General features: G+C 43.8%; 1 protein-coding gene across 15 annotated transcripts in view; it reads left to right on the plus strand.

The window, feature by feature from the left end:
* The window catches only part of LOC102536083 (phospholipid-transporting ATPase FetA-like), a 74,389-nt gene extending 64,097 nt beyond the window's left edge, over positions 1 to 10,292 (plus strand). For 10 of the 15 annotated variants that reach the window (XM_072959683.1, XM_072959681.1, XM_072959682.1 and 7 more), the window contains 11 exons: positions 800 to 964; positions 1,345 to 1,456; positions 1,945 to 2,050; positions 2,418 to 2,565; positions 3,122 to 3,305; positions 4,752 to 4,975; positions 6,289 to 6,372; positions 7,700 to 7,945; positions 8,120 to 8,258; positions 9,046 to 9,176; positions 9,273 to 10,292. In XM_072959683.1, the coding sequence (XP_072815784.1) occupies positions 800 to 964; positions 1,345 to 1,456; positions 1,945 to 2,050; positions 2,418 to 2,565; positions 3,122 to 3,305; positions 4,752 to 4,975; positions 6,289 to 6,372; positions 7,700 to 7,945; positions 8,120 to 8,258; positions 9,046 to 9,176; positions 9,273 to 9,464 (1,731 nt within the window). In that variant the 3' untranslated portion in view covers positions 9,465 to 10,292. The other 5 variants (XM_072959688.1, XM_072959690.1, XM_072959694.1 and 2 more) reach the window with 5 other exon arrangements.
* Positions 10,293 to 14,728: the final 4,436 nt, after the last annotated feature.

Genomic DNA, 14,728 nt, shown 5'->3' on the forward strand with positions numbered 1-14,728 from the left:
ACCCTTAAACCTGGATATATAGAGAGTTGGGAGAATAGAACAGGGGATGTGGTGGGGAAGGGGCAGATCAGAAAAATATTTTAAAGAAAAACTAGATTGGAGGAAATACTATTTTATTAGGCCATTTTGTCTTGACCCTATATTAACACATAGTCATAAGTCAGAGAACACATGGCCAATAAGCACATGAAAAGATGTGCAATGTCATTAGATATCCAAGGAAATGCAAATCAAAATCACAAGATTCTACTTCATACCACTAGGGTAACTAAAATCTAAAAGATGACCAGACAATAATAAGTATTAGGAAGGATATAGAGAAATTATAACCTTCATACACTGCTGATGGAATGTAAAATGATGCAGCCATTTTGGAAAACAGTCTAGCAGTTTCTGAAAAAGTTAAGCATAGAGTTGTCACACACCCAACAGTTCCACTCCTAGGTATAGTCCCAAGAGAAGTGAATTATTATCCTAATTTTACAAGAAAGAAACCCAGAAGGCTTCATTCTTTACAGGGTCACACAGCAAATGACCTAACGACAGGTAGAAGTTAGAATCTTCTGTCTCTCAGAAATACTCTCAAACTTTATCCCCAGCTCTGCTGACCCCAACCTTAGGGCGTTTTGCCGAGAAAAACTCAACAGATGCTTTCTGACTAGGCTAGGTACTAGCCCCGTGGTACTAACCAATAAACTCTATTTTGCAGGCAGATGGAATCTGTGGGGTTAGTCTGTCATTCCCTTAACTCAGCCCTAACCCGACCCAGGTGCACTCAGTGCACACGCATGTCTTCCAGGATTTTGCCAGTGACGGCCTTCGTACCCTCATGGTGGCCTACCGAGAACTGGACAATGCTTTCTTCCAGGACTGGAGCAGGAAGCACAGCGAGGCCTTCCTGTCTTTGGAGGATCGGGAAAATAAAATATCAATTGTCTATGAAGAGATTGAAAAAGACTTGATGGTTAGTGTGAGGAAGCCAGGGACAGGTTGGGGGCAGGATTGGATTCCAAAGCCAGGAACGTGCTATGAAGCAAGGGAGACGTGAAAGTGTGTTATGAAGCAGACGATTTAGAAGTGGCACAAAGCTTCATGGACGACTTGGACAAGTCTTTTCCCTTTTTGGTCCTTAATATTCTGTGTTTCTAAAATTGGTTTCAGTGTGTGGTTGAAAAGCTATGTCTGCTGAGGGGCAGAGTGTGCTGAGTTTTATACCGTTGGAGTCCCTGTACCAGGACAGAGCCAGCTTACTAAGGAGGTTGCTGAGGTGCCAGTTGAGTTGTTGGGTGCCACAAAATGCTGTGACTCTCCCTTTTCCTCACTCATGGATATCTCTGTTCCAAGCTGTTAGGGGCCACAGCCATAGAAGACAAGCTGCAGGATGGAGTACCTGAGACGATCATCACCCTGAGCCAAGCCAAAATTAAAATATGGGTCTTAACTGGAGATAAGCAAGGTAAAGGGTAGTTCCTCACCTGCCCAGTCCTCTTCCCTGTCCAGTTTGGCCATTTTTTCTTTTTATTTTTTATTTCATTTTTTTTCCTTAGCCGTTTGTTTGATGCAAAGGAAAGACTACAACCTAAACATATCTCAGTTCCCTATGAAATCTAGCGTAGAAATGCGCACAGCGCTGTTCAAGGAAATACATCCAGATTGCCTGGAGAAGTGAATCCAGGCTGGAATTGCTTTAAGAAATAGCAGAAGGCTTTGTAGAGAAAGCTAAGCCAGAGTGATCCTAGTTATTGATAAATACTTGCAAGTCTGTACCAGGTAGACAATTTCCTCTGGATGTTTGAATATGATCTCCACTGACTTATGAAAAATAACACTTTGACTGCATCCATGGAAAATATGGACCTCTGGTCTCTACAGCGTGCTGTTAGCACCCTTGTACCTGTATACTGTAAAGACCCTGGAATGCGACAGTATTTCTCCTGCCTTTAGAGACTGCTGTGAACATTGCCTACGCCTGTAACATATTTGACGATGAAATGGATGGGATGTTTATCGTGGAAGGCGAGGATAATGAGACTGTGTGGCAAGAACTCAGGTATGATGGGAGGCTGCCATCCCTGGACCCAAGATTTCCCACCCATTTCTTTACCTAGTATGGCCCTCACATTACCAGAGAAGAAATGGATGAGGGAAAAACAAAAAAAACCTAAAATAGTTGAGAGAATTTTATGAAGAAGCATTAGGGCTCAAGAAGTTGGAGTGTAGGGGTGGAGAAGTTTTGTATGTAGGTGGTCAGGGACCTAAGGCAATGGCAGGTCTCAGGAGGCAGTCAAGTCTGAGGCCCTGGCTGGTACTTTGCAGAGACTCTGTATCCACCTTGCCCACTTTTGCTTTGGGACACACTTTCCTTCCTAAGCTCTGGGGCTTCAGGTCAGACACTAACCATCACTCTTGGCTTTCAGGTCAGCAAGGGAAAAGATGAAACCCCAGTCTCTACTGGAATCAGACCCAATAGATGATTACCTCACTGCAAAGCCCAGAATACCCTTCAAGATACCTGAGGAGGTGCCCAGTGGCAACTATGGCTTGGTCATCAATGGCTACAGTCTGGTGGGCAACACAGACCTACAACTCCGTTCTCTTCTTCCAAGGAACCTTTTTCCTAGGTCCAACCCACTTCAGGGAAATTTGAAGATCCTTGCACTATTCCATGAGTTACCCTATTCCCTGTGCCTTCAGGTGCCCTTCTCCGACAGACAAATTTCCCCACCCTTCTGTAGGCAGGAATAATGAGAAAAGAGAAGCCAATGGCATATTTCTTTCTTTTCCAAACTCTTCATTACTGATGTGGCCTGTCACATAGAAGTAGGGGGAAATGAGCAGAACCAGGTCCTCCAAAAAGTCACTAGGCCTTATAACCCAATCAACTGATTTGACCCAGGGAGGGACCGTGACTGGTTTCCCACTGGAGACTGGGTCAGATGTGAGGATGCCTAGAACTGTCTTGGGGGCTTGGCTTCCCTTGGGGGGTGGAGCACCTTGGGAGCAACTCTGCCTGACATAGGTAGTACAGGGGAGTATGGAGAGGAAGGAAAGGGCCTAAGAAGGTCCTGTCCCAAGAGCCTTTTGGGGCAGCCTGAAATGTGGATGTGTCCTGGTGCTGCAGGCCCACGCTCTAGAAGGGAACCTGGAGTTAGAACTGCTGCAAACGGCGTGCATGTGCAAGGGGGTGATCTGCTGCCGGATGACACCCCTTCAGAAGGCCCAGGTGGTAGAGCTGGTGAAGAGGTACAAGAAGGTGGTGACACTGGCCATCGGGGATGGGGCCAATGACGTCAGCATGATCAAAGGCATGTGAGGGGTGGGAGGCAGTAGCACCCAGCCCTGGGCTTGCCCTTTTCTTCCATGGGTGAAACTGATATGGGTGGCATTGTGTTTCTGGCTCACACTCCTGCATATCATGTGTAGTGTACATTTATACTGTTTTGCAACTCTATTCATGATCCTCTACATCTGAATTCCCACTTACTTGCACATGATTACATCAGCCCATATCCACAGTCATGCATACACACATGATTCATGTACGTAACACTCATACACACACAGGTAACCTGTGGCTCCAGCAGAAACACATGCATATATTCACAGGACAACAGGCTGTGCAACTACAACACCATCTTTCTGAGGAGGCATCAAAGCCCACAGAAAGGACCACTGGGCCAAAGTCATGGTCTGTTCCTTCTTTAAAGGTGGTAGGACTGAGCAATGTTAGGCAGAAGACAGGGCTGCCCAACCAGGGAGTTAGCTGTGAGGCCTGATGCAGAGATCCTTTCCTCTCTGAGGCAATATTCCCAAGAGCTTGCCCTGACTTCCCTGGCTGGAGAAGAATAGCAAACTTACTGATGCTTCGGACCAACGGAAGCAAATGACTGAAACTAGTGGTAATTTCAGCTGAATGCTCTTAGCCTCCAGCAACTTGTGGTTCTGGAGATACAGACAACATCTAGATGTCCCCTGGTCCAGCTGCTTTCCCCATACTGGAAACACTAGCAGATAGTCCAGCCTCAGCTTGTTTGAATACTAGGAAGTGTTCTTGCTCTCTTCCTCAGTTTCTAGAGCTTCTTTAGCTTTTATGGCCTTAGAGGCTTCAGTTATTCTGTTAAGCAGTGCAAGAAGTATATACTAGAAGACCAGCGAATTTGGCCTATACTACAACTAATTAAAACTCTTAGAAACCTAAGTCTTATCTTCCATCAAGCATATTCCTTGCTTTATCCAGAAAAAGTCACCTTAGACCTCCTGAAGAACTTGTTTCTCACCAGCAAAGTATGTACATCACTTATTCCTCCCAATAGTTGGATTTTAGATCCTTAGATAAATTTAGGTAATTAAATACTGTGTTAGATTGACATCCATCCATTTAATTGATTTAAGTGGCTTCAAGGGATAATAAGAAATTTTTGCCTTAGCATCTAGACAGTAGGAAAGAGCCTAGATGTCTATGGTAGGTGCAGAGATCACCGAGGACAGTTTCCTAATACTACCCATACCAGGAGTTCTTAAGTGGCAGCGTGCAAAACAAAGTGCAGATGAAGGCACTGTTTTCTGACCTGTGGGAGCGGGGCAATCCACTGAGGAGAAAAGGCCCCATGTATTAATGCCACTTTGAGCTGTCCCCACCAGTGTTTTTCAAATGTATATTAAGCGTTTATACATGTTGATCTCAGCCTTCCTTTTATACTTCCCCAGAAAACAAGCTCTGTGGCTGAGAAGTTTCTGGGGTTTCTTTGCAGCTGCCCACATTGGAGTCGGCATCAGCGGTCAGGAGGGAATGCAGGCCATGCTCAACAGCGACTTCGCCTTCTCTCAGTTCTGCTATCTTCAGCGTCTACTCTTTGTCCACGGCCGCTGGTCCTATAATCGCATGTGCAAGTTTCTCAGCTACTTCTTTTACAAAAACTTTGCCTTCACTCTGGTGCACTTCTGGTATGCCTTCTACAGCGGGTTCTCTGCTCAGGTGAGAGGCCAGGTGGTATTTCCACTCTGGCCAGCTGAGTCTTTTCTAATCACCCCCTGTGTCAGCCAGCTCAGACCCCTTTTCTCCTTCAGAGACCCGTATACAACATGCTACCATCCCTCCATAAAGCTCCTCACCCATGCTGACCCCATCACCTAACCCTACACTTAACCGTAGGTTTCTAAACCCTTAACTTTTCTGTCCTGGCTCTGACTGATTCCTACCTTCAGAACTCTCCCATAAGACATTTTCACATTTTTCCCTGACATAGAGACCTAGAATTTCCAAATATATGTAATGGAGGTGATGGGTGAGATTCCTGGATCTGTGAGGTTTTTTTTTTAGGCTCCAAAGTAACCTTTATGGAACAGGTTAAGCTGCAAGGGGCCTTTGGGTCTTGCCAAACAGGCTGCTTATAGCATTCTCCTGTAGCCGTACTTGGAAACACAGCTTCCCTTTACTTCTCCTTCCTCACCCAGACATACCACCCCACCAAACATACACTATTGTTGCTCTAATCAATATAAAATCTCCCCAACCTCCAAGACTTGACACTTGGATTTGGATGTTCTACAAGAAGTCCCTTTTCCTATGAGAAGTTTTTCAGGAGTATCTCAAGGATTCCCAATGAGAAACAACCTCAGGAATGATTATCTTGGGTGATCCCTACTACCTTTGTTACCTTGGGCTCCAGGGGAAGCAGACCAGTCAGCAGACAGTAGTAGGCTTGTGTTTCCCCAGCATCTAACAAAGCCAGTCTGGTTTGTGGGAGGCGTGTGTGTATGTATGTGTTGCTGCTGACCTCTTGTGGCTGGTAAGGAAAGGAGCCCTCTCTAAGCCCAGGATGAAGGGCCCAGCTGAAGAAGGATCACTGAGTGTATCCTGCTTGCCAGTGATAGAAAGTGTCCAGTGTTATAGAAACTGCTGAATACCATAAAGCAGATAAAGAAAAGAGTCCAGAGGCTTACATGCCTAGAGATACAGGGGTACAGTTAGCGTTGCCTAGCAGCCACTCTGGGTCCTTTCTTTGCAGGGAGGAGCAGTACAGGTCATGGTAGGGTTGGTTCAAATCAGCCTTGTCAGATTTGATGTGGCCTTGTCCCAGGGACAAGGGAACTAGGGATCTAAATAGAATATGACCTTATAGAGTGTGGGGTCAACCTTCTTAATCAGATTTTAGAAATCCAACCCTTCTCTAGGTTAGCGTGGTGGTGGGTAGGTGGAGGGCAGAAGTTCTCTTGGACCTGGGAGGTGGAGCTGAGTGAGACTTGGAGAAGAGAGGAATCTAAGAAATCTCCTTGGTATTCTTCCAGACAGTTTATGATACCTGGTTTATCACTTTCTACAACCTGGTCTACACCTCCCTCCCTGTCCTGGGCTTGAGTCTCTTTGACCAGGTAAGAGCAGCAGCAAGCCTCTTAGTTAGTGCTGAAGCCACAGGGCAAAGTATTCCCAGAAGTGAGGAGGACAGCAGTAGTCAGGCTCTTCAAAGTCAAGTGTAAATGAAATAATTTCTAGAGCAAGGAAGGGAACCCATCACCTGGAGAGGTATCAGTGGATAAAGTAAAAAATCATCTACCACAGAGAATAATCATCAGTTTTAGAAATCCAGGTTTTCCTGTGTCAATTTTATCTTTGTAGAGAGAAACATGGAAATTGTGCTGTGCAGTAAATGGAGTGTGTACAAAAGTTAAATGAAATAGAGTTATTGGGGACAGGTCTAGGTAAAGCAAGGGGCTTCAAGGAAGGAGAGACCCAGAGAGAGATAATGAGATAAGCCAATGCAGGGAGGCCTAGGCGAGAATCCTGCAGGCCAAGCGTGGGAGTGTGGGTAGGATACCTTGAGTCATAGGGAGTAAGCCTAGAGGATACCATGTGTCCCTCTGAGAAATTCCCTGGACATTAAGGATCCTGGTGCCCTACCTCTCCTTCCTCTTCTACCCCAACCTTCAGTCCTGGGCATGTGAAATAGAAAATGAGCCTCCAAAGAGGAATAAAGTAGCTAAAAGAGGACATCATGGGATCATGGTTCCCAGTCTCCATCAGCGTAGGAAGGAAAATTCTCCATGAAGTAGCTGCCGGCCTCAGAGCAGCAAGAAGGATAAATTGTGTCATTCAACAGCCCTGTCCAGCTTCACTGGTCTAATTCTAGGGATCCACGACCTCTCAAAACAAGCCTTGATCTTTGTTACCCAAAATTTCAGATTTAGGAGATGAAGATGATCCAGTGTCATGCACATAGAGAGTTCCCTCACCTGAGTTCCCCAGTAGCTATGGGTATGCGAGGAGTATCACAGAACAGATACCTCCAAGGTCTAACTCGTCCCCATCGGCTTCCCACTTTCTCCAACTGACTTTTGACACAAAGAATACTCAACTAAAGGAACACTTAAACTGGGAACTCAAGTCCCAGTTGCCTCCCCATCCCAAGCTCCAGTCCTCCCTTCCAGCTACCCCCAATTCTAATTGCCCCCTTTCTTAATCCCCAATCTTGACCTTCTAGCTTTCTTCCACCACCTAGATCCTTGCCTAGAAAGTAGGACTTCAGGACAGGTCTGTGGTCACTGCTCTGTTCTCTGGTTCCACTTCTTAAGTAATCCATGAGGAAGCTCCTAGGCAGCCTGACAAGCAGACTCAGTGAGGGGAGAAGCCTCTACTCTGATGGAGATGGGACCTTCTATGGAGAGACCCTGAGCCTTCCTCCTTACCCTCTGGTGCTTCCAGGATGTGAATGAAACATGGAGCCTACGTTTCCCAGAGCTGTATGAGCCAGGCCAGCACAACCTCTATTTCAACAAGAAGGAATTTGTGAAGTGTTTAGTGCATGGGATCTACAGCTCCTTAGTGCTGTTCTTTATCCCTATGGGGACCATTCACAACTCAGTGCGCACTGATGGGAAGGAAATCTCCGACTACCAGTCCTTCTCCACGATAGTGCAGACCTCCTTGCTCTGTGTGGTCACAATGCAGGTGTGGCCAGTGGTGGGGTAAGGGGACTGGTTGGGGAGCCTGTCTGGAAAACAGGGAGGGAAGGAGGAAAGGGCGGTGGTGGGAAAGGAGCATCCTCCTTTAACAAAATTGGAGAGGGAAGGTGGTGGATAGTCCTAGGTTATAGACTATTGCACATAAGAGGGTGCTTTTCAGATTGCCCTGGAGACAACCTACTGGACAATGATAAGCCACATCTTCACCTGGGGTAGCCTGGGTTTCTACTTTTGCATCTTATTCTTCCTGTACAGTGATGGCTTGTGCCTAATGTTCCCCAACGTCTTCCAACTCCTAGGTAAGACTCTGCCCAGTGTGTGGCAAAGGGATTGGGGTGGGAGTGTGATCCAAGTATATCTGTTTAATAAATGTTTACTGAGCAGCTGTGTATTAGGCTCTGTGGCTATAGATGTGTGTAAGACATGGTCTCAGCCCTAAAAGGACTCAAAATCTAGCTAGGGGAAATATTTTACCTTATTAGAGTCTCTTAAGATATTTTCAAGTCCTAACTATTTTGGTCTTTACAAGCATCCTATGAGGTAGACAGAGCAAGAATTATTATCACCATTTTAGAGACTGGAGGTTTTAAAAATTAAGTAACTCACATGTAGGTCTCTTGGTTCCTAATCCAATGTCCTTTCTAATGTGGCATATTGCCTTCTTATCTCCAATGTTAACTCTCCTCTCTCTCATCTCCATTCTGATGAGGACAAAATACAGAGAGAGTAGATGTGTGGATGTCGTTGGCTCCTGCCTCTTGTCAAGGCACTCATTTCCCCACCCCAAAATGCTCTATCCCTTTTTGTGTCCAGGCCAGTACTCTAGGATTCCTATAACCTACCCCCACCTCTCCTGCCCTGTCCGGCCTTTAGAGGGAGACAAAGGCACGTGAATTCACAATGACTTTGGCTGCACCAAGGACCTCACTGCAATTCTTTTGCCTTTGCGTTATCTCTCCAAAGACTAAACTGACTCCAAATCAATAACTTCTTTCTTTGGACTGAAGAGGTATCTAAGTTCTGGCTAACAGCTTCCTTCCTCTAGGCTCTGGCTCTGCCTTTCCCCTTCTGGCTCCTTGTTTACAGGTGTGGCCAGGAACACTCTGGACTGGCCACAAATGTGGCTGAGTGTTGTCCTCAGCATGGTCCTCTGTATGCTGCCTGTGATTGGGTACCACTTTCTCAAACCATTGTTCTGGCCTGTCAGTGTGGACAAGGTGAGTAAAACAGGGAATCTACCCAGATATAATTCATGACCCTCTTTGCTTTTGCCTTTGTGGATAAAACCCCTGTCCCCCATGCTCTGGCTATAGGTTATTGACAGAATTCATCATTGCATGAGCCATCCACTGCCACCCCGAATCCGGACCAGACTGAAACATGCAGGCTCTCGACGTTCTGCCTATGCATTTTCCCACAAACAGGGCTTTGGGGCCCTCATCACTTCTGGCAAGACATTGAAGGCCAAATTTCCCAAGAAAAACAGTTTTCCTTTTAAAAAGTAGAGGCATTTGGCGAAACCCCAAAGGGAGTCAGTCATTGCTCTTCCCTTGTATTCATGCAACAGGTATGAATTATGAAGGGACTAGAGTCCCTGGAAAACCAGCATAAATCTGCCCTCCACTCTCACTGCCGGAGCTGTTTCTTCATTCCCTAGAAGGCTGTGCCCAGGTAAGGCAAGGAAAAGGTAAAGAAAGAGCCCCTAGATATCTGTCAGAGTTACAGCACTTCAAGAAAAAGCGATGTCAGGCCTCCCTCCTACCAACCCTTCCAAGTTTTAATTCATAGAAACAAATGTGGAAGTAATGGGTGAAGAGGGGGAATGTGAGGAAGGGGAAAAGAAAATAGGACCTAAGAATCTGAGTTTGGGCCCTGTTTCTTATACCTGGAGCAACCATAAACTTTGCCAGTGCCCCACACAAACATATTCACCCAGGCCCCCTTCTCAGGTTTGAGGAATTCAGGGTGAGTCTTTAGCCAGCTCAGATAGCAAAAAGAGGCAGCAGCTGTGAAAAGTCAGTCAAAAGAAGCTAAAGGAGAGTTTCTGGACCAGGAAAAGAATGGAGATGGTCCCTGCCTTGATAGGACAGCTCTAGACTTTGCCGCCGCCTTCTTTCTTTGACCCCTGTGACCCGAGAACTGACACTTTTTCAGGTCTCAGCACTGGGAGAGGGAGACTGTAGGGAATTTTTTAAAATCTTTTTGAGGGACATAAGTCAATATTGGTGAATATTTGTCTTCATTCCATAAAATTATTCTGAGAAGAAATTGTACGTACTTGGGAAATTGTTTCTAAGAAGATTATAGAGAAGTAATAAATTGCTTATTTTGGAGTGGAGAGATTTGTATGGTCTGTTGGGGCCCCAGTGTGATAACAACTTAATCCAAGCAATATCATTGGCCTGTAGACTCCCAGCACCCACTCCCTTTCAAGTAAGACCAATATCTCCCTCCCTGCCTTCTCTACTTTTTCAGTTCCATTCCACTTTTCTTCCCCTTGCTGCTAAACTCTATTTTGGCCTCAGTATGATTCTTTTTAACCATATAGCTCTATCCTCTTTGCACACCTTAAATATTAGTTCCCAAAGCTCAGCCCTAGGTTCTCTGCACATCTTTCTCTGTACACTTTTCCTGAGTGACTTCTAAACTCGACTTTATTTGCCAGTGGAAAGAAGATTCTCAACTCTCTCTCTATCCTAGATCTCACTTCTAAAATCCAGATCCATTTATTGAACTGACTCTGTGACCCTTCACTTGGCTGAATCTCGGGAAACTCACCAACCTGTATTAAACATTTTCCCCAAAAATTTCACCCCAGGATGTTAACTGCCATCATCCCAGTCACCCAAGGCAGAATGATAGGAATCATCCTATACTCTTCCTATAGTCTGATGTCTAATAAGTCATGAAGCATAGTAAATTCAGCATCTTCATTATGTCTTGTTTCAGTTCCCTCCATTATTCCTCCCATTGCCCTTGTTCAGACTTTGATCATCTCTCACCTGGATTGCTGCATAAAATCTCCCCTCTCATCTTCCTGGTTTCCCCCTATCTGAAGTATCACCAGGACTACTTTCAGAGAAATCTTTCTGAAGAGCAAACTTGATCATGTCAAGCCCCAGCTTAAGAACTTTGCATGCCTTCTGGATCAAGTTAAAATTCGGACATTTTACTATTGGGCCTTCCCTTGCTTTCTCTTCTACTGCTTCCCCATCTGCATTCACTCCAATTATGCTATTTCTGGTCTTCATGTCATCAAACATGCTGTTCTCATATCCTAAAATGCTTTCTCTCACCCCCTTATTCATCTAGCAAACTCCTAGTCACTGTTCAAAACCCAGAACTAGATACATTGTGAATGTACTAAATGCCACTGAATTGTATACTTTAAAATGGTTATGAGAATGTTTTATGAGAATTTCACCTCAATAATAAGAAAAAAAGCTCAAAGTGGGCATTGTGTCCTCTAGAAGCTCACCTAATTCCTCAGTGTGATTTACGTACCTATCCTAATTATTCAATTGCTCCCTTGTGTATATTTCTGTCACTGACACCTATCATAGGGCGGTATAATCATTGATTTACTTGTCTATTCACAGCAGATAATGGGCCTTTAATAAGTATCTGTTGAATAAATGAACAAATGAAATGAAATGAAAGAATATTAAAGTCTGCTTCTCTGTTTTTCTTGTTTCCCTGAATAGCACCACTACTCAGTAGCTCAAACCAAAAATCTCGAGGTTGTTCTGGACAGCTCCCTTCTGTTCCTCTAATCCAATCGTTCTGTTACCAAGTTCCATATACTCTGTCTTAGAAATGTCTTCAAGGCTTTCTCTTATTGTTTCCCCATCCCATTGATTTCAGGGTTTCTTGCCTAGATTATGTCAACATCCTCCTCCCAGGGCTCCCTCCCTCTGATTCTGCTTCTTCCCAACCCATTATCCATACCACAGAGAATGATCTTTCAAAAATACAAACTAGATCATGTCATTTGTCAGTTTAAAATTCTTTAGTGACTCATCATAGCTTTCCTCCCTTGGTGCTGCCTACCTCTCTGGCTTCATTGCCACTTCCTGTACACACCCTCATTTCTGCCTTACCAAATTATTTGCAGTTCCCTGAAGTTTCCATTATCTTCGGAAGCCACTGTATCTTGGCTCTTTTTGTTCTCTCCTCTTAGAATATATTCTTTCCTTTGAGTAGCTAATGTCTATCTGATCTTTACTTTCAGAGGCTTTGGTCACTTCCTCTGGGAGCCTTCACTGACACCCAGTTTCCTATTCTGAGTTGTGTGCCTCTTCTTTGCACTAGAGCACCTTATACATTCTCTTATTTTTGGTTCCCAGAATTTGAGTGTATTATCCCTCACATGTTTATTTTATTGTGGCTTTCTTCTTTGCTAGGCCATGATGATCTTCTTGAGGACAAGAATTTTGTTTCATAGTTGTATTTCTATAACCAGGAAGAATATTAGCACTTGGATTATTAATGTTTTTCAATTAGTGAGTAAACAAATGAAATCTACTACTACCTTTTTTTAAAAAAAAAGTTCCATCAGTTTATTTTTCATTTCAATATAATTTTATTTGGCCCAGTACAAATACACACTGAATTTCCACTTAAGTACCTCTTATTTTTCCTAAACTTGCCTCTTGTCCTTTCAAAATGACTCTTATCCTTCGGGATGTACTTTCTAATTATACTTTATGGGCCTCTTTTTATGAAACGTGGTCACTCATAGTCTCTCACCTAGAGCATTTATAAAAATACAGTTTGAACCAATAATATTCCCCAAAGCTCCTGAAAAATTAGCATCCTCCCGGGTCGTTCACATCCGTCTTGGGAGAGTTGAGTCTCAGTCTCTGCTGAGGATCCAAGACAGCAGATGTCACATCCCAAAGTGAGGTGTTAGATAATCATGTAAGAACCATGCAAAAAGAGGGGTGTGAAAAACAAGTTGTAACTCTTAGTTGCCTCATCCACCTTGAAAAAAAGGGCCAGAAATTCAGACACTGGAAAGGGATTTTTTTAAACACCTTTATTGTGGTATGATTCCTATACAGTAAACTATACATACTTCAGATGTACAATTTGATGAATTTTGATAGAAATATACACCAATTAAACCACCACCACAATCAAGATAGCTAACATTTCCATCACTCCCCAGGAGGTGCAAATTTCAAATTCCCAACTTACTGGAAAGGGATCTTTGGCAGTAATTGCCAGTGGGCTTTGAGTCCCACTCACAGTTTAGTTCAAGTTGAAAGGGTTATAAGGAAATTACTTGGAGAGATTGGTATGACTAATGTGTTTGGGGGACACAAAGACCTCATATCTGACTTATGCCTGGAAAATCTAAAAAGCAAGAGAACAATTAGCTATCTGTTCTATGGCAGAGCAAGAAAAGGTAGTTGTGATGAGATTGGCATTGTTTTTCAGAACAAGGGATTTGTGGGTTCTCCCCATAGATCAGATATGGGCCATGTGAGAAACCTAGTAAGGGTTTCTTTATCTTGAGAGACCATCTGAAAGGTTGAGGAGACTTCAGCAGAAGGAAGCAAGAGATACGCTGTCAAATGCCTAGAGATTTCTGAGTAGACAGAAGGTTGCCTGAGTGTGGGACTGATTGCCCATCTAGGGGCATGAGGTAGATTTTCTGTATCTTGATTTTGGTTACACAGGTGTATACTTGTCAAAATTCATCAAACTGTACACTTAAAATCTGTGCATTTTATTGTATGTAAGTTATACTTCAATAAAGTTGATGTTTTAAATGCCTAGAGATTTCTAAAGGAGTTGTAAGTGATCAACTAGAGGAGCTGAATTCACCCACATTAAAGTAATTAGGTATAGGAAATATATCTCCACTGACAGGGAAGGAATCTCTAAAAAAGAGAGTCAGCTTTAGATACCTGCTAAACAACTAAAACTAGTTTGTGACAGAATTAGTCAAGTAAGAACTGTCTTCATCTCTTCACTCTCCACCCTGTTCAAACCTTGGAGAAAGAGGATTAGCAAACTGGGTCGTGAAGAAGAGATAAGTAGGAAAAGACAGACATCGACTAAGCCCCACTGAACATGGCCACCTGCAATAGGGCCATGCTGAGAGATGGGAACACTTTAATGTTACAATTTGAACTTTAAAATATAATTTCATTAGTCCAGAAATCTTAATTATTCAAGTCAAACTTACAGGAACAAGTACTGATTGCTACCTAAAAATGACCAGAAAATTCATGAAGTAGTCTCTTGCAGTAGGTTAGACTAGGGTGGAAGCAGTGAAGAAAGACATGGATAGAGAATATATTTTAAAGATAAAACCAAAGGACTTTGTGGATTGGTTACAGAAGATGCAGGCGCTGGTTTATCAAATGAGCCCATTGATTTACTCAATGGTGTTAAATCTATAGATTACTGACTCTTCCCACATGGCTCCTGATGATGGAGTGTGTCCAGGTGGTCATGTTTATGCCAATTGACTCCACTACTCCTAGCCACAACTGGCCAAGAGTGGATATATAATCCCAATATATCTTCTCTCTCTGGGAATTAGAATTCCAAGAAACTAAGTCAGTGATGAGAATGGTTGCTAAAAGGTCATATAGTTTCAGGAAGAGGGTCCTCCATTTTAAAGTAGCCATGGCTTGCTATAAGTATGGAGATAAGTGGGCCAAGGTATCTAGTACATAGAAAGAAGAATAAAGCAGATGTCCAAAGAGAAACAGACAAGACACTGTTTGATTCCAGGAGAGTGCCCTGTGAGGGG

Source organism: Vicugna pacos, chromosome 4 (genome assembly GCF_048564905.1).
Source record: "Vicugna pacos chromosome 4, VicPac4, whole genome shotgun sequence".
In the NCBI taxonomy this organism is placed as follows: domain Eukaryota; kingdom Metazoa; phylum Chordata; class Mammalia; order Artiodactyla; family Camelidae; genus Vicugna; species Vicugna pacos.